Source organism: Clytia hemisphaerica, unplaced genomic scaffold, assembly GCF_902728285.1.
Source record: "Clytia hemisphaerica strain Z4C2 unplaced genomic scaffold, Clytia hemisphaerica genome assembly, whole genome shotgun sequence".
Classification (NCBI taxonomy): Eukaryota; Metazoa; Cnidaria; class Hydrozoa; order Leptothecata; family Clytiidae; genus Clytia; species Clytia hemisphaerica.
Genome location: NW_027103551.1, coordinates 1,140,406 through 1,163,897, shown reverse-complemented (window position 1 = coordinate 1,163,897; position 23,492 = coordinate 1,140,406). Strand labels below are relative to the sequence as shown.

At 34.5% G+C, this 23,492-nt stretch overlaps 1 protein-coding gene and 1 long non-coding RNA gene across 2 annotated transcripts; both read left to right on the top strand.

Annotated features, from left to right (window-relative positions):
• Positions 1–168: 168 nt before the first annotated feature.
• On the top strand, positions 169–4,369 carry LOC136800057 (uncharacterized). Its single transcript, XR_010845666.1, has 3 exons — positions 169–317; positions 3,473–3,562; positions 4,178–4,369. It is a non-coding gene; the product is annotated as an uncharacterized lncRNA (long non-coding RNA).
• An 11,036-nt stretch (positions 4,370–15,405) lies between these two features.
• On the top strand, positions 15,406–19,294 carry LOC136800194 (uncharacterized). The gene is made up of 4 exons (XM_067056815.1): positions 15,406–15,648; positions 16,620–16,679; positions 17,226–17,561; positions 18,363–19,294. Exons 1-4 carry the CDS (start codon positions 15,430–15,432, stop codon positions 18,477–18,479), a joined length of 732 nt encoding a protein of 243 aa, XP_066912916.1. The 5' UTR covers positions 15,406–15,429; the 3' UTR covers positions 18,480–19,294.
• The last annotated feature ends 4,198 nt before the right edge of the window (positions 19,295–23,492 follow it).

Sequence of the window (23,492 nt, the reverse complement as noted above, 5' to 3'; positions counted from 1 at the left end):
AAATTATTTCCGTCAAGGACACCCCGAATCTACAAAATCTGCGAATCTTTTTGATTGTATGGGGTTTACACTAGCCTCTGTAACTAATGTACTAGAAGTGATTTTTCTACCAAATTTGTTGCTCGAAAAGTTATGAGTCTTGATTTTTTTCTTTACATTTTCAGGTGTTCACCCGATGATGACTTCCCTATCCGTTTATCTTCCGTCCACAAAACTGTTCTATGGGTTTTGTTACAGAACAAAACATCACTGTTCTTATGATATCGTGACAAACAGACTTGGTCTCATTTCTGAAGCAGACTACATTGATCTTTTGGGTAATTATTTCCTCTTTCCCTGGTTAAGAGCCACTTTTTTTAAAAATCTTCAGAATAAAGAAAGTGTGATACCTCACCCTCTTAGATTTTGATGAAATTTTGACCAAATGATCCATCACACAAGAAAATAAGACCCTGAAAATTTCACCTTGATATCTCAAGTAGTTTTGAAGATACAGCGTCTCAAAGATAGGCTACTAAGCGAAAATTGACCCCTAAAAATCATGAACTCTGGTGGGGAGCAGATTTTGAAAGCCAATGAATTTTTATTCAAGTACATTAGAAAGCTGATTTACAGTGGATTTCAAGAACTTTTTGTAGGGAATCAGAAAAAATCAAATTGAGTCTCCAAAATTTTCCCCGAAAATCTTTAGCATCTCCTGTAGAGGGCTTCAAACTTTGTGTAATCTGGGTTTAGAAGCACTTTTAGCTGTCTGCTGATGGTCCTTGGAGACTTTTTTGAAGCAAACTTTTGACCTGGAGTGGTTTACTGGTAGGTTTTGGCCACAAAAATAACATTTTCATTTTCAGGATTTCTATTTTTGCGTAACCGTCAAAAATGGCCGAAAAAATTGCTATTTTGGCAGATCTGGAGCAAAATTCAAGATGGCGTATCTTTTTGAACCCCCTACAAATTTTTTTGAAACTTTCAGTAATGCTTTCTTAGTAGGGTCTAGTTTATAACCTCAAAAATCTCAGTGGGGCCTTGAAGTCTCTTAAAGATATGATCGATTGAAAATTTGCTTAACTTCGTTGTTTTTTTCCCCTCCTAAAATGCTAAATCAGGCCCACTTAAGGGCTCTAAAGGTAAATTCTTGTCAAAATATTGGTTGATCTTCTCTAGCCAACTAATCATTGGCATTAAGGGAACAACTGTAAAAAAATTCAGGTCATTTCCATTAACAGATGACATTTTATGACTGTTTCTTTATTTTTAAGTATAGAATATGTAAAAAAATGAGACTGACATCTGGCCTTTCCTACCATTCCAGGGCCTATATTTTCAGGAAAAGCCTCAACCTTTCACAGTTTGGTGAATATTATTCTTAAATATAAGCAGGTTACTTCAACTAAATGGGTTTAACAGTACTTAATTCCTATTCAAAAACTTTTTAGACTCATTCAGAAATCCTACTTTGACAATAATTTGCGCTTTACCGCAAAATTTCTAAGTCCAAGTGTCGTGATTAACTTTAGACTGTCCAATATCTCTATATTTGTGTACACTGACAGCCTTACTTGTTGATTCTTAAATAACTAAGCAACATTACTAGGGTGATATTTTATGAGATACTGCAAACAATGATGTTTAAATCTTCTGGACAAGAAATATTGGACAGTCTAAAGTTAATCACGACACTTGGACTTAGAAATTTTGCGGTAAAGCGCAAATTATTGTCAAAGTAGGATTTCTGAATGAGTCTAAAAAGTTTTTGAATAGGAATTAAGTACTGTTAAACCCATTTAGTTGAAGTAACCTGCTTATATTTAAGAATAATATTCACCAAACTGTGAAAGGTTGAGGCTTTTCCTGAAAATATAGGCCCTGGAATGGTAGGAAAGGCCAGATGTCAGTCTCATTTTTTTACATATTCTATACTTAAAAATAAAGAAACAGTCATAAAATGTCATCTGTTAATGGAAATGACCTGAATTTTTTTACAGTTGTTCCCTTAATGCCAATGATTAGTTGGCTAGAGAAGATCAACCAATATTTTGACAAGAATTTACCTTTAGAGCCCTTAAGTGGGCCTGATTTAGCATTTTAGGAGGGAAAAAACAACGAAGTTAAGCAAATTTTCAATCGATCATATCTTTAAGAGACTTCAAGGCCCCACTGAGATTTCTTGAGGTTATAAACTAGACCCACTAAGAAAGCATTACTGAAAGTTTCAAAAAAATTTGTAGGGGGTTCAAAAAGATACGCCATCTTGAATTTTGCTCCAGATCAGCCAAAATAGCAATTTTTTCGGCCATTTTTGACGGTTACGCAAAAATAGAAATCCTGAAAATGTTATTTTTGTGGCCAAAACCCACCAGTAAACCACTCCAGGTCAAAAGTTTGCTTCAAAAAAAGTCTCAAGGACCATCAGCAGACAGCTAAAAGTGCTTCCAAACCCAGATTACACAAAGTTTGAAGCCCTCTACAGGAGGTGCTAGAGATTTTTGGGGAAAATTTTGGAGACTCAATTTGATTTTTTCTGATTCCCTACAAAAAGTTCTTGAAATCCACTGTAAATCAGCTTTCTAATGTACTTGAATAAAAATTCATTGGCTTTCAAAATCTGCTCCCCACCAGAGTTCATGATTTTTAGGGGTCAATTTTCGCTTAGTAGCCTATCTTTGAGACGCTGTATCTTCAAAACTACTTGAGATATCAAGGTGAAATTTTCAGGGTCTTATTTTCTTGTGTGATGGATCATTTGGTCAAAATTTCATCAAAATCCAAGAGGATGAGGTATCACACCCTGAAGACTCTTAAAAAAAATGGCTCTTAAAGGTTTTATTTTTACATAAGTGTTCCCGTTTCATATCAGACACTTATTTCATATCAGGACGGTGTCTGCCTATTGTTATATTGTGCTCATATGAGCAAAAACAATGTTTTTCCTTTCCTCTTTCTGACCAATCTTGCTCCACATCCGTATCGATCCAATGTGAAAAAGCTTGTGAATTAAAATTGATGAGTAAGCAAACGATATCACTCTTATTTAAAAACAAACCCTTTATAAGTCTGAACATACAACTTGCATAATTAAATTTCTAGGCAATTTTGTTATCTTTTCTAACAATACACTATTCATGAAATGAATAAAATAATTGCGAACCTCGACTTGTCGCTACGACGCTCCAACGTTGTCAGACATAATTCATGCTTGCAAGCGTTTGCAGTTTTGTAAAATTGAAAACTGTCTTTTAGGAAAACATGTGTAACTGTCGTTTTAAAAAAAAAGTAATTATTTTATCTGAAAACGAGGCCCGCGATGCTGTTGATATATCTCGAGAAGTGTACCCAGTTGGCACACAACGTTATTTCAACGTTTATCTAACGTTATATGGACGTTGTGAATGTTAGAAAAACGTTGAAACAACGTTGTGTGCCAGCCTTGCCAGCTGGATATATAATGTGGCAACTATGCATCTCTCATCTTTAGGTGATTTGTCCTTGATTTCAACCTCAAAACTGGATGATATCGACCTTCCAGCTGATTCAGAAATTGATTTGGAGTTTCCTGAAATGAGAGGTATTACTTACTGTACATACTCACTTCCAACCCAGTTGGCACACAACGTTGTTTCAACGTTTATCTAACGTTTTATGGACGTTATAAACGTCGAAACAACGTTGTGTGCCAGATGGGAAGATTGTGAAATATTCTTTGTTTCATTTCTTCGTTAGCCTCAGCAAATTGTACTGACTGGGTGCTTTGAATCACAGTTGCCGTTCTCGGCCCAAAATCAATCGCTTTAGGGTCTATGGAACGGTAGCAGTAGAGTAGACAGAAGGGGGGGGGGCAGATTTTTATGACACTCTAATTATCTATTCATAATATAAAAAGATAATTACTGTGTCATAAAAATCTGCTCTCCTACACAAATTTTGCCCCCCCCCCTTGGCTAAGCTAAACTGGGCAGAAAGTGTGGTTAATCGTCGAATAGTATATTTTCTTAAACAAAGTAAGAAAAATCTATTTTGGGACAATACGCAAGTAATAACTTTCTACAAAAACCTAACCATCATTTTAACCATTTTGGACGTACTCTAATTGATATCAATGGAGCTTGTGGTTTTTATGTATTTGTACCAAATAATCGAAAGATGTGGAAAAATTTATTCTTTATTATTTTATTTATTTCAGCATCAAGCAACGCACTTTTCATCTTGAATGATGCTGGCAGTCACGTCAAATCCACAATATTCAGAAATTGAAGATTGAAAACTTCACATTGTATTGGTTGGTTGATGATTTGCTGGTTTCTGCTAGAGCTTAGAAACAAGGATACACATTTAATGACGTCAATTTTATTCAAATTAATTTGTTATTGGATTTCATTTACAGGCTTCTGAGAAGTTTAGCCACGGATACCCAAATGTGTAAATATGTATCCATTAGCCTACAACAGATGCAGAGATACCGATTTTCGTCCTCCATTGTTTTCTTGGTAAAATCCTGAATGATAGGGGGTTCGAATAAAAGGGGATTCCGAAATTTTTTTAAATCTAATAAATTGGGGGGGACGAATTGGTACCTCAAAAAAAAAACCAAAATAACATAATTATAGATAATTATAAGTTAAAACCAGGCTATTTAAAGCAGTTCAGCTTGTGTTGTGAAAACTGAAAGCATTTTCAAAAGTAAAACAAAAAACGGGGAGAGGGAGTCCTAATAAAAAAGAGGAGGGGAGAAAATTACTAATTGTGGGGGGAGACGTTTATTCGGGGCTTTAGAATATAAACTGTTTATAGAATATTCTGTATGATTTGGGACAGAATCGATCATTGTACAATTTATGTAAGTATTCTCTTCTGTAGATACACGTTGTTTTTTATAAGAACAAACTATATAAGAACATAAGGCTTCGAGGCCCAAAAATTTAAGAACATTCTAAGAACATTCTAAGGCTTTGGAGACTTAAAAACATGCATTTTCTTAAAAATTACATCAAAATGCTCAAAAAATGCTGAAAATAAGAACATTTTAAGAACATTTTTAGGCTTCAAATCCAAAAAACTAAGAACATCCGAAGGCTTCGAAAATTTTTGACGTTCTTATAAAAAAAAAAGTGTAAATAATGTAAATTTGAATCATGTAAAACTATAATTAAAGTAATTAAACCTGTAAATATAACTTTCTATTTAATGAAAATGTTGATGACCTTGATAAGAGGACCTGGGCTTACACACCTCCTTCTCACAAACCCACTGGAAAAAATGTCCAAAATATCGTCCCCGGTGGAAAGTTATCCTCCAATTTTTATCCTCACTGCAAAATGCTATGCTATTTTTCCTTTCCCCACTAAGTTTTTTGACTTGAAAACAAAAGAGTTGAAATCCCCAGCAATAAAAGATATAGGAATATCAATCCCCATTGAGTTTCAGTCTGTTCCTTTTATCCCCACTGCCTGAAAAGATCCTACCGGGTCTGTGAGAAGGGGGTATGCTCTTACATACCGGCCATTATATGGAGCCAGGGATCTCTGTGTCAGATCTTCTTTTATCAAGAAAGCGTATGAGAAATCTTGTCACGAAGTCGAAAAATAGGTGATAGGCTTTTCATGAAAGCTTTGAACTGAAGTACTACACAAGGCTTCAATTGCCAAAATATTGAGAACAAGTTAAGAACATTTTAAGGCTTTGGACTCCATAACACCCGAATAGTGAAAATAAGAACACGTTAAGAACAATTATAAAGGCTTAAAACTCAAAAAGCTAGAAGTTGAAATATGAAAAGATAACTAAACCAAATGTTTCCTGAAATTTTTTTTTGACTGAGGAAGATTGATTACTTAGTAGTATAGAGCGTCGGAAAAAAGTAAGGCAGATTTGACGGCAGTCGACGGCATTAGGCTAGTAGTAAACATTTGATGGACTAGCCACTACCAAATATATCAAATTACAATTAAATTGCAATCATTACTTTTTAATTGCTTTGCTTCGACTGCGCGCCGTACTAATGTAAAATAGCTTTTTTTAATTAACCATCTGGATAATAAGCAAAATGTATAGCATCTTTCTGGTTGGTTTGAACTATATAAGGTTTTTTAGGAAGTTTTGGAAGTTATTTAATTAATACATCTTGTTTTGATGTTGGACAATTAATTAGTTCCTTTATTTAGTATATAGTATCCGGTATGCATATAGTGTTGTACAGGGTGTCCCTAATTAAAGTATCGAGTCGAAACACAACTATGAGTAGAAAGTTTTATGTGCGTGTTCACAAAATTGTATTTTAAGCTCTCCCTCTTTTTTCTTTGTCATTACAATTAATTTATACGTTGTAACTACCTTTTGTAATAAGCCTGTGTGATGGAGAACGTTCTTATATTTTAGTGATAACACACACAAACTTTTCTACTCAATCGCATGTTCAAACTCGATACTTTAATTAGGGACACCCTGTAGTTTGATTTTTGTACGTTGTATATGTTTTGTTATAACATGATTTCTACGAATTTTCAAAATTTTAGATGCGGCATGATAGTTTCGATCAAAATTTGTTTTTAAAGTTTATGAAATTGTTGTATTCCAAGATTGGAAAATATGACCGAATTTCGTAGTTGATTCAAATGTTATTACGCTTTCCTAAAAGGCAATTAAAAGTACCCCTCCCCGTAAATTTTGAAATAGATAAGGGGCGTAACTTTTTTCGATTATTCTAGATAATTGTCTTTACTGCATACATAATGAATTCTCTTTTTGTAATGTTGATTAATGTTTCTAAAGAAAATCGGAAAATTTTCATATTTTTTTGCATTGCTCAGCATAATGTCACGTCATACTTTAATCTCATTTTCTTGGCATCGATCTTTGTTGCATTTTCGCAGAAATTGACAAAAAAAATATCACATTCTATACCTGAAAAATGTATCAATTTTATTACTTAGAAAATAGAATTGATGACAAAAATGAATAAAATAGGGAGAAAAATATTAGTTTTTAATCGTTTTATCGTCTTGAGGGTTAATGTAATTATTATCTCATTGCATACACAAAATAACGCTCGTATAAGCATTTTTGTCAAAAACTCGCGATGGTGAAAGAAAGATGTATGATGATGATCAAGTGATATATTTTTTAATGAATTGATAAATATGTTGTTTATGGTTACTAATTTGTTTTTGTTTTTGTTTGTTTATGCAGGCGATAACATACCGGTATGAATTAGCTCATTGACCTTTACGTTACACTTTTTCAGTAACAGAGTCCCCGGAAAAGAATTTCGTGTTCCTTTTCTCAATGATGATTTTTTCACCGTAGAGAATTTTCTTGTCTATCAGATTCTTGCTAACCTGATAACAGATGTTCGTAATTTTCTTACGCACATGGTAAACCTCTGAAGGCGCTTGAAAATTATACATCTGAGGAAAATAGTCCTCCCGCGGACAGTTGTTATGAAGTTTTTACAAGATGCTCACATAATTGGTTATTCAAAACAATAGAGATGACACGTTCTTTAAAAAAATATAATAAAAGTTTTTGTTTGAATAGTTAACGTCCAGTCCAATGACAAAAATTCTTGTAAAATGTTCAACTTGACCCCCCGCGGAATCTTGTTGTGCGCCGGAAAGTTAAAAACTGATACGGTGCCCTATTCATAAACACAACCACACAACTTTGTTGTCGTTCCTAGTCCTTCTAGACGAACGCGATCCTTACGATTTCGAGATTGCATATTCGTCAGATTGTTATGTTTTCGCTTTAGAGCTTCAGCGTGGTGTGCAGAAAACATTCACGATCTGATCTCAGGTTAATTCTTGCTAGCTCACACCATTTTCATGCTTATAGATGTATTTCTTGTTTACTTTATGTATTGTGCATATACCCCTGTCTCACAGCCCTAGTGGAACTTCTTCCCACAATTGGGGTGAAAACTTCTATCAGTATTTAATGAGGATAGAAATTATATTGTTCTCGGGTTAAAAAATTCAGTGCAATTGATTGGAGTTCAATTCTTTGAATTAGAAATACAGGGGACAATTAAGACTAAGGGTACTTTTTTGACACGTAATTTTTCGGTACTTTCATGACTCGAAGATAAGAATCTAAAATGGCATTAAGGACGGGTTTTGAACTATCAAAGATGATATAATCTAATCTAATCAAATGATACAATATAAAGTTGTTTTCTGCCTCATGTAACCTCAACTTCAAATATCATGCTTTTTCTGGCTTATCGTTTTTGACCGCATGCATCAAAATACATTAATGATCAAAATCTTTGGAGAAAGAAAGAAATTTTTAGTCATTTCAATATTTCAATTTCTCAATTCGATTCAAATTTATTTCGGTGTTTGAATGATAAACTTGGTGTCGTTCTAGATGAAGAAATATCAGTCACTGCTTTTGTCATTAGCCTTTAAATATAGTTATTTTCCCGGGTACAGAGGAAATCTTGTAAGGTTTTCTGTAATTTTCTATTTGATAAATTTCATAACTTCAGCTTTTTGTAAGTTTTCAAGCTGTTTGCGATGCAGGGATGAGGTGTTCTAAAGATTATTCTATGTCTTGATCAGGTGAGGATAGGAAAAATTGTTTTGAATTTTTAGCCACGCGAACAACCCTGTGTCACAAAATTTGGTAAAAATTTCGTCTCCGGTGGGAGAATACCCTGGAATTTCATCCCTACTTGGAAATGTACTTTCATTTCATCCCCATTCACGCGAGGATAGTCCATATGCTTTCAAACTTTAAAGTGTCTCAATTTAAGGTCTTTAAGGGTGAAATAATGAGGAAATAATTTCAGGATTTGAAATGTAAACAAAGGTATCAAGAGTGATCCTTGTAGGAATTATAGTAGTAAAAAGTATTTTTCTAATCCAGTATAATGTTGTTTGTTTTAGATTGTGTAAGTTTATTTATCATCCCCTTTTCAATGAGTAGTTGAAAATTTGATGAAACAATTTTTGTGCAAACATGTTTCTTTTTTGTTTGGTACATCAATTAGAAAGTTTATTTGTAGGAACATACATCCCCTTCTTACAGCCCCACTAGGACCCCTTCCCCCTGGAAAAATTGGCCAAAATATTGTCCTCCAATTTCTGTCCCCACTGACAATCCTCACTGCAAAATTTTATGCTGTTTTTTCCCTTCCCCACTAAATTTTCTGACTTCAAAACAAAATAATTGAAATCCCCGGCCATAAAAAATGTTGGAATATCAATCCCCATCGAGTTTCAGTCCGTTATTTTTATCCCCACTGGCTGAATTTTTAACTATTTTCGATTATTCACAACTCCTCTCTCTCGCCTTCCTGTTGAATTCTATTCACCAGTGTAGTTGGAACAAAGTATCTAAATTAATGCCGAATAAGTGGACACTACCCATGAACTAGAAACTTTTAAAATAATTTCCGATACCTCAGATACTTACCTGAAATTATTTTGTGCCGTGGAGAGTTCGGAGGAGGTTCTTTGCCCGGGGGCAAAATAAGATACGGGGACGTACTGATAATAACAAGCGTTTCTTTTTCTTTAAAAAAATTTGTATCTTACAAGGTCCGATTTTTGCTCGAAGTCTGTTGCCAATAGTATATGACATGGTCCTTATTATTCGAACTCTGTCGGCCGTTTGGGGGCTCAAAGAGTAGATTGTCGTTTATTGTGTTTACGAATTGACGGGTCAAAGAAGTTACCCAGCTCGCACACAATGTTTTTTCGACGTTTATCTAACGTTCACAACGTGCATATAACGTTAGATAAACGTTGAGACAAAGTATTTTTAAAACACCTATTATGTTTAATCCTATTAAAAAGAAAATTCCCGGTGGGGGCCACTAGTGGCCGCCTATAGCAGTGCCTATAGAACAAGAGTAAGGCCTAAAAGCCTGGAGCTGTATATTGTGTAGACTAAGATACGTGAGTCTACTGTATTCGTTATTTAGATAAATTCTTATAGAAAGACCTGAGTACATTTCTAAACCATTCGATAAATATTTGCCAACTGTAACCTCTATGATGTAAATATGAGAAAAAAGTAATTTTTCGGCAACTATGTTTAAAAACAAAAGAGGTAGATAACAAGTGCGATTATGTGATATTTTATCAGCTACTTTTTGAATTTATCAACTTTCTTCTACATTTCAAATTCCTTTACCGAATACTCTACTTGAATAAATAACTAAAATAAATTCATGGGCTATTTTTTTGACTAGATGGTTATTATGAATTGTGTTTTAGCTGGTACAATTTCAATTAGTTTGGCTTGAAAATAAACTACGCGATTGTTTGCGTCCGTGTCATCTCCGGGGTTTGGTGGGGATGGTTAGGGCACTAATATGGTCTGACCCGCGGCGTATAGGGTATATTTTTCGAGACCCTCGAAATGCACTGTAAAGGTGTACTTTTGATATAAAGTGCACTACAAGGGTCTTCCTTTGGCTGGACAAGAATAAGAATTTGATGTATCTTTATGGTTTTGACTGCACCCATTTTGATTTGTTTTTGCACGTTTTGTCGATATTTCAGGCTCATACGTGTGGCTTTACCAAAATAAGATATGAAATCAAACTACCGGGTGCGCCACAAAAAAGTTTCTCTCTTTAAAAGTAATTTTCTCGAAATTTAAAAATTTTAAAAGCTGAATTTTATTGGAAAGAGGAAAGATAAACTTAAATTTTGATGGATCATTTATTGAATTCGATTCATTAGATCAAAAGTTGTGCTCAATTGAATAAAACTGTTACACGTTTTTTTTTTTTATTAGAACCTAGTTTATAAGAACATATAGGTTGAAATTCGTCGAAAAATTAAGAACATCTTAAGAACATGCCCAGCCCCACTTTGGAAAAAAATGACAAGAAACTGCAATTTTTTCCTCTTTTTAAGCAGTTTTAACCGAATTTAGGGGTGGATCTTCAAAATTCAAGAGTCAAATATTGTCCAAATGTTGCCAAATTTCAGTGCTCTTTATTTTGTATCATATTGTCGATTTAGAGTAGTCTGAAAAATTAAGAACGCATTTAAGAACATTTTAGGCTGAAAATTGCTAAAAAATAAGCACATCCAGGCTCAGCCAAATTTTAGGTGTTCTAATAAAAAAAAAAACGTGTACTTTCGGAAAGTGCTCAAAAAATTTAAAAATTGATCTATACCTTTTCACTGCTCAGGGGCTACACTGTTAGGGTCCAATTTTGAAAGCCAATTTTTTGGCGGCACATGCCGGGTGTCATCGCGAAATGAAGTAATTATTGTTGTTGTTTCTTTCTGGAAAGGGGTTAATTTTTAAAACCCTTTGCAGGATTTAACAGGGCGGCAAAATGCAAATTCAAATATTTCTGAAATGAGCTTCAGCAATATCTAATTGAATTTTACTTCTGCTTACTTGATTATACTTCAAAATTAAAAAAAAATGTAAAAGGTAGATTTGTACCTTGATACTTCCTTGCGAATTTCCTCGCGAAAAAAAAACAAAGAATAAGGTTGGACAAATCTTAGATATTCATTGTCCCACTCATGTCTCCGTGTATAGTTCATTCATTTGAACTGGTATGATTTGATTTATCTACGAGAATAGATTACAAAAGGTCTTTCATTCAGTTAGAAAGGGGAATCTCAGCGTCTCATTGCATCGGGTTAATACCTCTTACAAAAACCTTTATTACTATAAACAGGGGAAATCTCAGCGGCTAAGTTCTCAATTAAATCTCTCACATGAACATACAAGTTTTTTCTCTGAAAGAGGTTAAAGGTTTTAGCATCAGTTTGGAAAAAATAAATTATAAGAAACAATATATCGTCACTTGCTTGTATCAATTTTTGCATCATGGCAGTTTCAATGTAAGAATTGTTAACAGGGTAAAACCATTGTAGAATTTAGATACATAATCTAACTGTAAAATACCTGTAAAATACCTTATAAAAACTGCATACCTGTTAAAATGCAGCCTTTTCTTGTGCTTAAGAACGGTTTGTCTGTCAGCAGCATCAATGACACTGTGTGTGATGTAACTTAATACCTTATTCTCTTAATCTACAGTTAAATTTGAGATGCTTTCATTGAGAAGAGAGTACTTCTACTTTTGTTGTTTTGTTTTCGAAAGCTCTGAGGGACCCTATGTTTTACTTATTATAAGCTTTTATGAGAGTTCATTCACGCAGTGCCGTTGAGTAATTTTGCTTCGAATACTATATGATTAACTGTCTTTAGCTTATTCACTTACTATACGATTTGAAATGTTCAGACTGTGGATATTTACATATTTACAAGCTTTATCGAGTTACTGCTCTTAGGTAAGACACGGGATAAGAAAAGAGATGTTACTTTTCGGTTGGATTTGGAGTCGTTTAGTGGTGTTATCTAGGCGTTACATGAATAATATTATTGTTACGGAATAGTGGTAGAAACTGGAAGAAGAATCTAGAAGAATTTTTTAGACGATTAAAATTCTTTCCCTCCATTAACTTTTTGCTTTATTTCTTTATGTCTGAATTAGTCGTCTAGCTTGCTAGACTACTTTTCGGTTAAAACGAATGGATTTTTTCATTATTAGTGGCAGTTCAATGATCAGCTAAAATAGCCTTGTCATAGATAATGGGCTATAAGCAGTAAACGAACAGTATAAACAATTTTGAGCCTCTGTCACATTTTGACTACAAATACTGGTTGGTGATTGATAATTTGGTAAACATTGGCAATGAAAGTTCAGATCTTCTGGTGGTATTATCCAGGTGGTTGGAATCGATAGGATCGATAACCAGAACGGGTCGATGAAGGATCGATAAAAATCAATAAATTACTTATCGATTCCGATAAGAGATCGAGTGGAGATCGACGCTCAATAATTTTATGGTCAGGATCATTTATCGATTACTTATCGATCTTTTATCGACCCTTCATCGATCCGTTCTGATCATCGATCCTATCGAGCCCGACCGCCTGGCATTATTAATACACCTCTTTCTCTCGCAGCCCCGGTGGAATTTTTTTTTTTCATTGGGGATGAGCTTCTCTATCAAAATCCCATAGGGATAGAAGCTCTATTTTCCCAAGCCCATAAATTCCAGTGGGGATGGTTTTGGAGTGCATTGTTTTCTATTGAATTTTAAGTGGGGATGAAATTAAAGTCAATTTCTCAGTGAGACTGAAATTGTAGAATAATTTAAGTTTTTGGCAGCACATTTTCCAGTGGGACTGGAGTCACAGCGGGTCTGTGACACAGGGGTGTATAAACTCTTGTCACCTTCGTCTACATTGAATATGTTAAGGAGAACTGAAAACAGCATTATTTTTGATTGAGGTTTAGTTAGTTGGTTTATGAAAATAGTATTTAAGGAGGATTTTAAATTTTGTCAAAGAAAGTGTTTTTTCTTTCTATTGATTTTCACTCATACATAATTCAAGCTGGGTATGAAATGAAACCATAGAGAGGACTATTTTTATTCACATTCCTTGATCATAAGGAGTTGAGAAGAATCTGTTTTAGATTTCTATATTTTTGAATTGGCGTTTATATAAACTTACAAAGCTATTGCTGGGTATCAGTTTCCTGAAATCTTCTTTTTTCTATTTTTTGTGAAAATGTGTTTATAATATTACTTAATGATGATTATCGGTAAATGTTGGTATTCAAGCCTTGTGATTATTTGTTTTCTAAGATACTCAAAGTCTCAAACTCTCTGTTTTTAAATAAGAGTGATATCGTTTGCTTACTCATCAATTTCAATTTACAAGCTTTTTGGACCTACCAGGAGGTTACCGTGAGTATCACAACTCGAATGAATATTTTCTCTTTGAAAACTCGGCCTCTGGTAACCAGGTTATTTACCTGGAGCTCCTATGAATTAACCGTTGTCCGTTTGTTCGTTCGTCCGTCCGTTCGTCTGTTACAAGCTCATTAGTTTTTTCTGATTTTTGGCATAGAAAGATGTGAAATAGCAAAACCTAAAAAAGTCCAAAGCCCAATTTTTGAGAAACATATTTTTCAGCCGAAAATGCAGGAAATATGTCGGAAAAACTTTTTTTGGCATTTTCTCGAGATTATTTCATCAGTTTTTTCTGATTTGTGCAAAAATATGCATTAGCAATCTTCTAAACATGGCTGAGTCCAATTTTTGATAAAAATTATTTTCCGGCTGACATATGCCAGAAATTGCCGGGTTAAATGGGAGGATGATGATGACTGTGGCCCGAGAACGTTAGATTTTGAATGTTGTATTCTTTGATTAGTACTACCTGTAGATGTACAACGTCTGAGATTGAAAGAAAGATTACTCATGTAATAATTTATTCTCTCGAAATATCGCCATTGGTCAAAAAGTATTTTGTGAAAGGATTACAGATCTTTTTGTGTGATAAGATTTTTATAAAAATATCGTGACGAAAGAATGAGGGAAAGTTTGAGTGTATTTTGTATTAAAAAAATAGTTTCAAAAATCTTCTCTAAAATCTAGTGTTTTTGTAACAAAATACAAAAAGTCTGCTATGGTTTGCTTTGTGGCCAGTATAAAGATATTTAAAAAGCGGGAATCTTTACCAATTCGTCACCATACCCTATATTTAAGGACATCCTTATATATGGGGACGGTCCTTATATTTGTAGGGACGTCCTTATATTCAAGGACTTTTTTTCCCACTTATCTTCATTTAATCTGCTGGATCGGAAATAAATTACGGTCCGAAGGTATGAAAGTTCATTTAGAGTCTGATCTTGGAGTTATGTGATCTTGATGCTTTTACATGTACTTTGGCATGGTACCGTAAATTCACCCTTCGCATTTTCAATTTGATATAACGCGCTTTTCTCCTTCTAAGCTCTAAGCTTGAGATAAAATTGTAGTTCCATTATATAAACTGAACTGGAGAATTAGTGAGCTTATAGCTTATATTTCATCCAAGATTCTTTATTCACTTAAATGGCCCCTCCCCCTAGCAGTTTGAGTGAATGCGTGAATTGGAAAAAAATTTGTAATTGCGTGAATTGAAGGTCCGCTGGGGGCCTCTCTAACAGTCATTCCTATGCTTATTTTGGAAAATTACTATGCAATATTAAACAATCCTGATTGCAACCCCAGACAGCTTTCCATTGGTTAGACGCAAAACATTTAAAATTTTAGACAAACAGAAAGTCGCCATTACGCATTAGAGCGCAGTGGTCCTGATTACCCGTGAAATGGCTTATGAAGAGAAAACGAGCGTGAGTGTGTTACGGAAAAGTTGACTATTTTTAATAAGCGTAAGTCAAGATGACGTCATATTTTTTAACGGAAGCACCGGAAAAAAGCCGGATTTTTATAAATTTTGACTACCCTCTTTCTATTTTCAGTAACGAAGAGTGGTCAAATCCCGGCTTTTTTCGGGAGTTTCCGTTAGACAACCGACTCGCGCGTATCAAGAATTATATGATGATTTAATCCACCTAATTTTTAAGCTTCAAAAAAACAAAAATACGAAAAAATGATCCATTGTGGCAGATTCACTACAAGCCAAATCGCAAAAATATTAGGTATTTTCCAAATCATATGTGCTATCATCATCACAGCTGTTGGCATAGGAATCGTTATTAAATTTCGTGAGGTTGACCACACTCTACAAAGTGATAAATCAGTAGCCGATACTTATATTGATAATCCATGGACAACTCAATATGGTGCAGCAATATGGATGGGTTTAATTGTAAGTTTACCCATAGTCATTATAAAAAACCCTGGTTTGGTAATGTAATTGTTTTAGCTTTATTGTCAACCTTTCCTTCGTTGTAAATAAAAGGCAAGTTGTGATTTGCATACTTTTTGATCACGTTGCCATTTTCGACTCTTGGGATTGGTTTACTTTATGATCACATGATCAAAAACTATGCAAAACAAATCAATGTAAGGTACGAAAGCCCTAACGGTTAATATTAGAAAGAAACAATAGCCTTCCAGACCGGGGTTTTTTATAATGACTATGGTTTACCGTCCCTTTGTACATACATGTTTTTTCTTTTATAAGTGTAACGTTTATAAGCATAAACGTTAGGACTCAGTTTTTTAGTACCTAAACAATGGCTCTATTGTTTGAGAACAATAGAATTCTAAGCATAATGCGAGCCTGGCTGATATAGGGACTGACACTTGCTTTAAAAAAACACACGTAGTTGACTGTCTCTAATTCGATTTTCAATTTTTTTGATTTTCATCGCATAAGGGAACGTATCGAATAGTAAAATTTTCTTTATGGGAGCTTCTGATAAAAGATGACTTTCAATATTATCGAAAAATCGAGTGTGTTAAATAGTAGAAAATTGAATTAGGGAGCGTCAATTGTATAGTTCGAACTATACTTTAATAGTATTCCATTTGTAGTTTTTCGATTTACGATTTTTCAAAGCCTTAGTGCAAGCTGTTTTTTGGAATCTGCTCGCACTTATTGCAATAAAACAATAGGGTATTATTCCAGTAAATATTTTTCTTTCATGCCTCCTCTCACCCAAAGTAGAAATTCTGAATAAAGGGGGTACATAGTCTACGGTGGGATTATTCAATCTTTTTGTAACAGACAATCTGCTCCAGAAATATGGGAATTTTCTATATACCCAGGACAGAAATTTTTGATATCCCAAGGGGTAAATTATCGAATGATCAAAAGATTTCTTTTTCTCATAGATGGCAATAGCAGGAGCTTTTGGATGTTTTGCTGATATTAAACCACACAAGTCTAAATATGTAAGCAACACTGTTTTTGATTTCTGAGAACATTCTGTATTGTGATGGCAATATGATATGTGTATTGATACATGGAGATTCGATTCAGCCCTTCGGGCTTATACTTCATTGGTAATAATGCGTTACGTATATAACATGGTGATAATCGAGTGCCCCCCCCGGGTATGCCTATTCTTATGAAGTATATTATAATGATAAAACATGAAATTCCACCATCTCACCGACTTTTAAGCGCGTTAAACTACAATTGGAAAGTAGAGTTTTAACATGAGACTTAAGCCTTCGGGTCTTAGGATCTCAGGATTTAAAAGCTCAAATTTACTCTAATAGGGCTTGAAATATAGCCTAGAAGCCACCAAACCCCTCCAAAGTCGAAATATTCAATGAAAGAGAGTTGAAGTGCTAAAATTGCCTGAAAAATGAAATTCTGAGAACATTAAAATACACTAAAATTTCGATATATTTCGACCATAATTGTACACAAATATTGGCTACAATTTGACTTGCGCATACATTTATTAAAACTTTCTAATTATTTCTTTCCAGATGTACGGTACCATGTTTCTAAACATTGTCGTCGTTTTAGCCGCCATTTTACTTCTCATCTTTTCCCATCAAACAATCACGTGGTTTGACACGTGTCAATATCAATATCACGTGTTTCATTCTCATCTTATGCAAGTAAGAGACTGTTCTGAAGATGATAAATCAACTGGCAATACAATGTATTGGACTGTCTTTGTCGTTAGTTTATTGGTGATCCCGATTACAATTATGATGCTGGTTTTATTGGGATTTTCAAATTCATCATTGTTGGAAGAAATGTGTCAAGGAACGTGTTTCAGGAAAATGGTTTATAAAAGTAAAGGACCAGATAGTCAGGTAAATCTTCTTTTTCTAATCTTTCTTTTTCCAATAACATTGAGTCATATTTTGGAAATTGGTTAGCTTTTTGGGTCTATTGTCGGTTTTTTTCAAGTTCACATGACTGTATTTCCACTGGCTGAGCATTTATACAGGGTTTGTAAATAGTGGTGCCGTACTTGTTCTCGGAAAGAGCAGGCAATTGCAATTTCCTTTTTGGATTAAGTCTAAAGACTGATTTTCTCCTTTTATTTGCTTAATCCTATACAATAGTACTTTTGTCCTTGGAACACAAAAATTTAAGTTCTCGCCTAATACACTGATCTACCTCCCTATGTGCTAAAATCCGCATGAAATAGGAATAGGTTCGAATCTACAAGGGTGAACGATGTCAAATTTCTGAAGTCATTACATTGATACAAGTTTTTTTTCATAAGAACATTCAACATTTTTGAAGCCTTCAAATATTCTTAACTTTTTTAGCTTTAAGCCTAAAAATATTCTGATCATGTTCTTATTTTCACCATTTTTTGAGCAATTTTGTCAATTTCACCAAATTTGAAATTGGGTGTTTTAGAGTCCTCAAAGCCTTAAAATGTTCTTATCTTGATCTTAACATTTTGGCCATCGAAGCCTTATGTTCTTATAAAGTTTGTTCTTATAAAAAACGTCTATGTACTCACAGATGCAGATCTTTGTTTCATTCGACCCCTTGTAAACTGGAACACAGTCCCCTCCGAAGAGTTTGGATTGTTAGGTGTATTGAATTTTTTTGAATAGAGGTTTCTCCAACTTTTTCTTCATTCAAAATTTCAACAGGTCAGCTACAAGACAAAGAACACACACGAGTTCAATAAAGAAATGCATGTCAATAATGGCGGGGCACAAAAAAAAGAACAGTCAATGAATTACAGTCAACCTGCAGTTTATTGTTGATATTACTAATGGCAAAGTATGTATTGTGAAACATCGAGTTACAATGGTATTTTTAAAAGTGATAGGTACGGCGGTGGATTTTCAAAATCAGCGCATTTGGGACCAGCTTCTTTAGAAATGGAAAAAAGTCCTGGGTACTATATTACAGATGAAAATTATATCAAAAATTACTTGTTATTGATTCATAAAACAACATTGTACCTGAAGTGGATAAATTTTCGCAAAATGAAGATTTTAAATTTTCGCGTCGACAAAATTTCGTGAATTGGCCAATTTATCGCCTAGTTTTTTTCTTTTTTCCGGATTATTCATCTTTTCACAAGGACTAAATTTCGCAGAAATTGTCGAAAATCGTGAAAATTCTAATCGATGTAAAATTTGAATTACTTCAAGTTACTCAAAGAAAAACACAGATAAATGAGTTTTTACGACTAGCTTGCAATATAAACAGACCTGGAGTAATCGTCGGTTTTTTGTATTTTTGCGGACATAAGTCCGTCAACTTCGATTTCGTGGACACAAAAAGCGTAGGAATATAGGAGCACGTTTGTTTCCTTCGGAGAAGTTAGAGAATGAAAGTCTGTCTATTGATTTTAACGAGACAAAAACCAGACGATTTCAAGTCTGCTTATATTGCGAGCTAGCCGTTTTTACACTCCACTAACTTGAGAGTGTTTCCAAAATTTACATTGCATTTGACAATTGTGCAAGTCATTCATTCATAGATGAATAGAGGGACTTTATCAAAGACATTCCTTAATTCTTAACGAATCACCTTACCGTGCATGAAGCTCGATTGGGAAACTTGTAATTATTATCCATTGGGCAGCAGCCACACGAAAAATCAACCCTTTCTTGAAAGCTTTTGACCATTTTAAGGCAAAATATGGTCAGATTTTTCAATTTTTACACCCTTGGAAAGCAATTTTTCTCATCTTGATCCTTGCAGTGCACTTCGAAAAGCTTGGAAAAAGGACACGCACATACAGTACCTCGTTTACCTTAATTGCTCCTCCCCCGATCGATATGCACGATCATAATTTGCGTAGGTTTATCGTGTTTCAAGATCTAATTCTAAAACCTGAGAGAATTTTATACAAGGTTGAGACTAGACTTGTCGTTGCTTGATCAAGCTGTGTACATGGAGAATGTAGTTAATACTGAATAGACAATTTTTTTATTATTTTATATATAAAAAGGTATTCTTTTAGACATATTGCAGAGATAATAATAATTTGTAATTTTTTTTCATACATAGATTTAACACTAAAATTCAACTCTAAAATTTTTGAATCGTTATTAATTGTTTATGGCTCAAAAATATTTTCCTAGAATTCAGATTTCAGTGTAGTTCTACAATGGCGATGAAATTTCGAAATATTTTTCACCGGAGATGATTTTTTGGCCATTTTTGCCAATGAAAATTTTACCTACTCTACAATCAATATCAGTTGTGCAATACCACGAATTCCCGTTTTTATTGATTTGTCTGAAATTTTTATTGCTTGCGTGTTAGTTGCCAAGAGGTTTCAAGAATGTCAAAAATGTATCTTATGTTGCAGGGAAGGTCTGTGTGACGTTTAATGATTCTTTTCACGGTTAATGTATGGGGGTACTTCTCTTGCCGACAGACAGGGTTGTTTCGCTGAGGTCCGTAAACCCTAAGCTCTAGTTTAGACGGCCGACTTTCTACCCTGCCTATTATAATTGTTAGAGTAGGCAGAAAGAGGGCACAAAGTTGGTTGTTAAAATCTTTGCTTGGAAAGGTTTGAAAGAAGACATTGCATTGACGTCAAAAGAGGGCTATGCATCACTTTAGACAGCCCACTTTATGCCCTCTTTAATTCACAATTAGAATAGGCAGGGCAAAAAGTGGGCCGTCTAAACTAGAGCTAAGTTAGACTCTTCCAAAAGTTTTCTCAAAATTTTATACTTTTTCCTCAAAATGTTCAAAAGGTACCTAACGGGGAACTGGCTTTTATATATATATTTTTTCTAAACTCTAGACTGGTAGTGATACAGAAAGTGGCAAACCCCCATACTTCTTTTTGACCAAGTACCCCCAGGGTCAATGTCAGTTTTAGTCAAATTTCTTAAATTTACCAACATCTTTTTTTGTTTTTAGCTTTTATAGATGTTTTAGAATAAAACCGTTAAAAGGGTTTCTTTATGAGTGATGTATAGACCCTGGCAGATGAAAATTGTCATATTTTCCCAATAAACCTACCGTTAGTTAAAAGAGTTTGAAACAAAACAGTCTGACCTGCCGAATACAATTTTCAAATTTTCGCGAGATTTGCTGCCCTATCAATATTTCCAGAGCAGCTCTGGCTAGCCACACGTCCTTGTATCTGATTTTGCCAGAATGTGTCAGTCTTAGTTATAGTCCGTCATTGGGAGATCGGCTTATATACTTGATATACTTGACAAATTTAGCAATGCTGATAATTTCTATAACAAACATTTTATTTGATGCTTAAATATTAATTATACCACCTGTCAAGTTTAAAGCCAAAGAATGTCTACGTTACAGACTTAATTATGTAATGGGTAAAGCATGTCTTATGCAAACCGGAAAACTCTATATTCAAATAAGGACCGAATGATGACATTTTCATATCATAATATTTAATCGAAAGCTAGGAGGGATTTATTTTGCTAAGACTATTCAAATAAAGACAATTTTTTGACCGGAAGATGACAGGTCTAAGTTTTAGATGAGACAAACTTTGAGCAAATTTTAATGTGTGTTTTTGCAGGTTTCCATAGCAAGGAAAATTTCACTCGTTTCTGATAGTTTGTGCGAGTCAGTCAGTGTTAGACCCCCCCGCTGTTTGCCTGAATGCGTGAATGGGCTTTTTCACTTGCTTGAATACGTAAGAAAAGCTGCGTGAATAGAAACTGCGCGATTAGCGTGACTATTGCGTGATCACTTGGGAGAGAGGGAGGGAGGGGGCTCTTATGGGTATTCCTGATATATTCTTGATTACAGTACTTAGCTACCGTGTTAAAGCACAGGTCAAAATCATATTATTGCCGACCAATCGAGATTCTATTCAGCGCGCAATCAACGCAGAGAAAAGTAACCATGACGACCATCCAAGATCTTGGATGAGGTTCAAAGTGGATATTTTATTCCCGTCGTTGAAAACACAACTTAGAAATGTCATCAATGCTTTTCAAAAAGAGTCAATGATATAGAATCATAACACAAAGATCTGCCTATTATTTCCATTCCATTAAAGTAATATTACCAAAACTAATAGTTTAGTAATTACTGTTATACATTTGGAAATCATGTAGAAGATTTTCTTTCGAAAGAAACTCATTTCAATTACATTTGGAGGTTTCTGGGGTACAGTACAGTCTGCTAGACATTAATATGGTAATAGTTGCTCTTCATCTTTGATTCTTTTTACAGTGATTAGATTGACACATGCGCGATAAAATTTCTTTTATTGGTCCTCAGAGGTTGATTATATTCTTTGAGAACTCAACCTCTGATACTCAGGGTAGTACTTAGCCGTAAAAAAACACACAAATATACGGGATTTTTTCTTAAGCCGGTAAGTGTCATTAGACACTAAACACATGAATGAATATCCAAAACAGGTACACGCAGACACACTATTGACTTCCAAACCCGAAGGCTAGACTCTAGACTCTTGGATGCCATCAAGCCACTTAATTTTCCATCCAAAACCCCTGCGCCTGGTTTTTACACAAACGCCGGATTGAAACTAACATATATCGCTAGATTTCAAAAAATGCAGTCCTCAAAAACAAAGGAACCGCTAAATACAATTCGTTGTCATGTACGTTTACTGACAGGCAAATGAGTTACTGTTAGGGCCCAGAATGCACCATAAAATAGAAAAAATCCCAGTTTTTGATGAGGTGCTTGCTAGTGTTTTACTAATTCTGAATAGAACGGCCTTGACGAAGATTTTATCATTTTATTTCTGCTCTCAGAAGAAAGCATGACTGTGTGCACTTTGCTGTATCTATCAGGTAAGACCATAGTCAAGCATCTGTCTTTGATTAATCTTATCGCCATTTTAATTTCCCTTTCTAAGCATTTCTATTAATATATCAACAAACTAATTTGATTACCACATTTCAAAAAATCTTATCTCCGAAACCAATGAAAACAAATTATGTGACGTCATATTTTGTTCGTTGGCAATGTTGTTCTAGAATAGTTTAATCGTTTTTTAAATTATGTTAATCGACACTTAATGAGCTAATCTTCATTTGCTCTGATCTCTGATGATGCAAAATATAGATTATTGCTTTCGAAAACACACCATAGATCTCCGGGTATACCAAGTTTATGTATCGGAGGATATTGAGAGCGACGGTCAGTGAAGTCGACGCAAAAACAAAGTCGATAAAGTCGATGTACGGCTCTATATTGCCTTTTCTCATCTAAACAGACGACGGTATTTTGGTGTTTTTACCGTCATCGAGCAAAGTGGACGGTGATTTTGGAGACATGTCAACTTTGCTTTATACCGTCTCTTTCGATTTATCCAAAATACATGAACTCGCTAGTGTAGTCCTCAATTAAAGTATTAAATAAGTAAATTTTTTCCCAACCACAAGTTTGATTTAAATGTTCAACAAGAGCCACGGAAATGCAGATTAATAGGTCCACTGCAATTTATACACGATGGTTCATATCATTCGGCAAATCAACTCCAGCCAACTTACACTCCGAGTAAAATTTTCCCAAAAATCTTAAATTGATAGACTACAGTTGACGCTCTCTAATTCGAGATTCTTCTATTCGATAGGCTCCATTATTCGATAATGTTAAAAGTCACCGTCAACAAGAAACTCTCATAAACAACATTCTACTATTCGATGCACTCCCTTATTCGACGAAAATTCTATTCCCCTTGAAAATCGAATTAGAGAGCATCAATTTCCTTTGTTTCATATACACACGGTGTAACTTAGTTGGCTTTTACAGGACGAGATCCATTACTATATATACTGTATTAGCTCGTT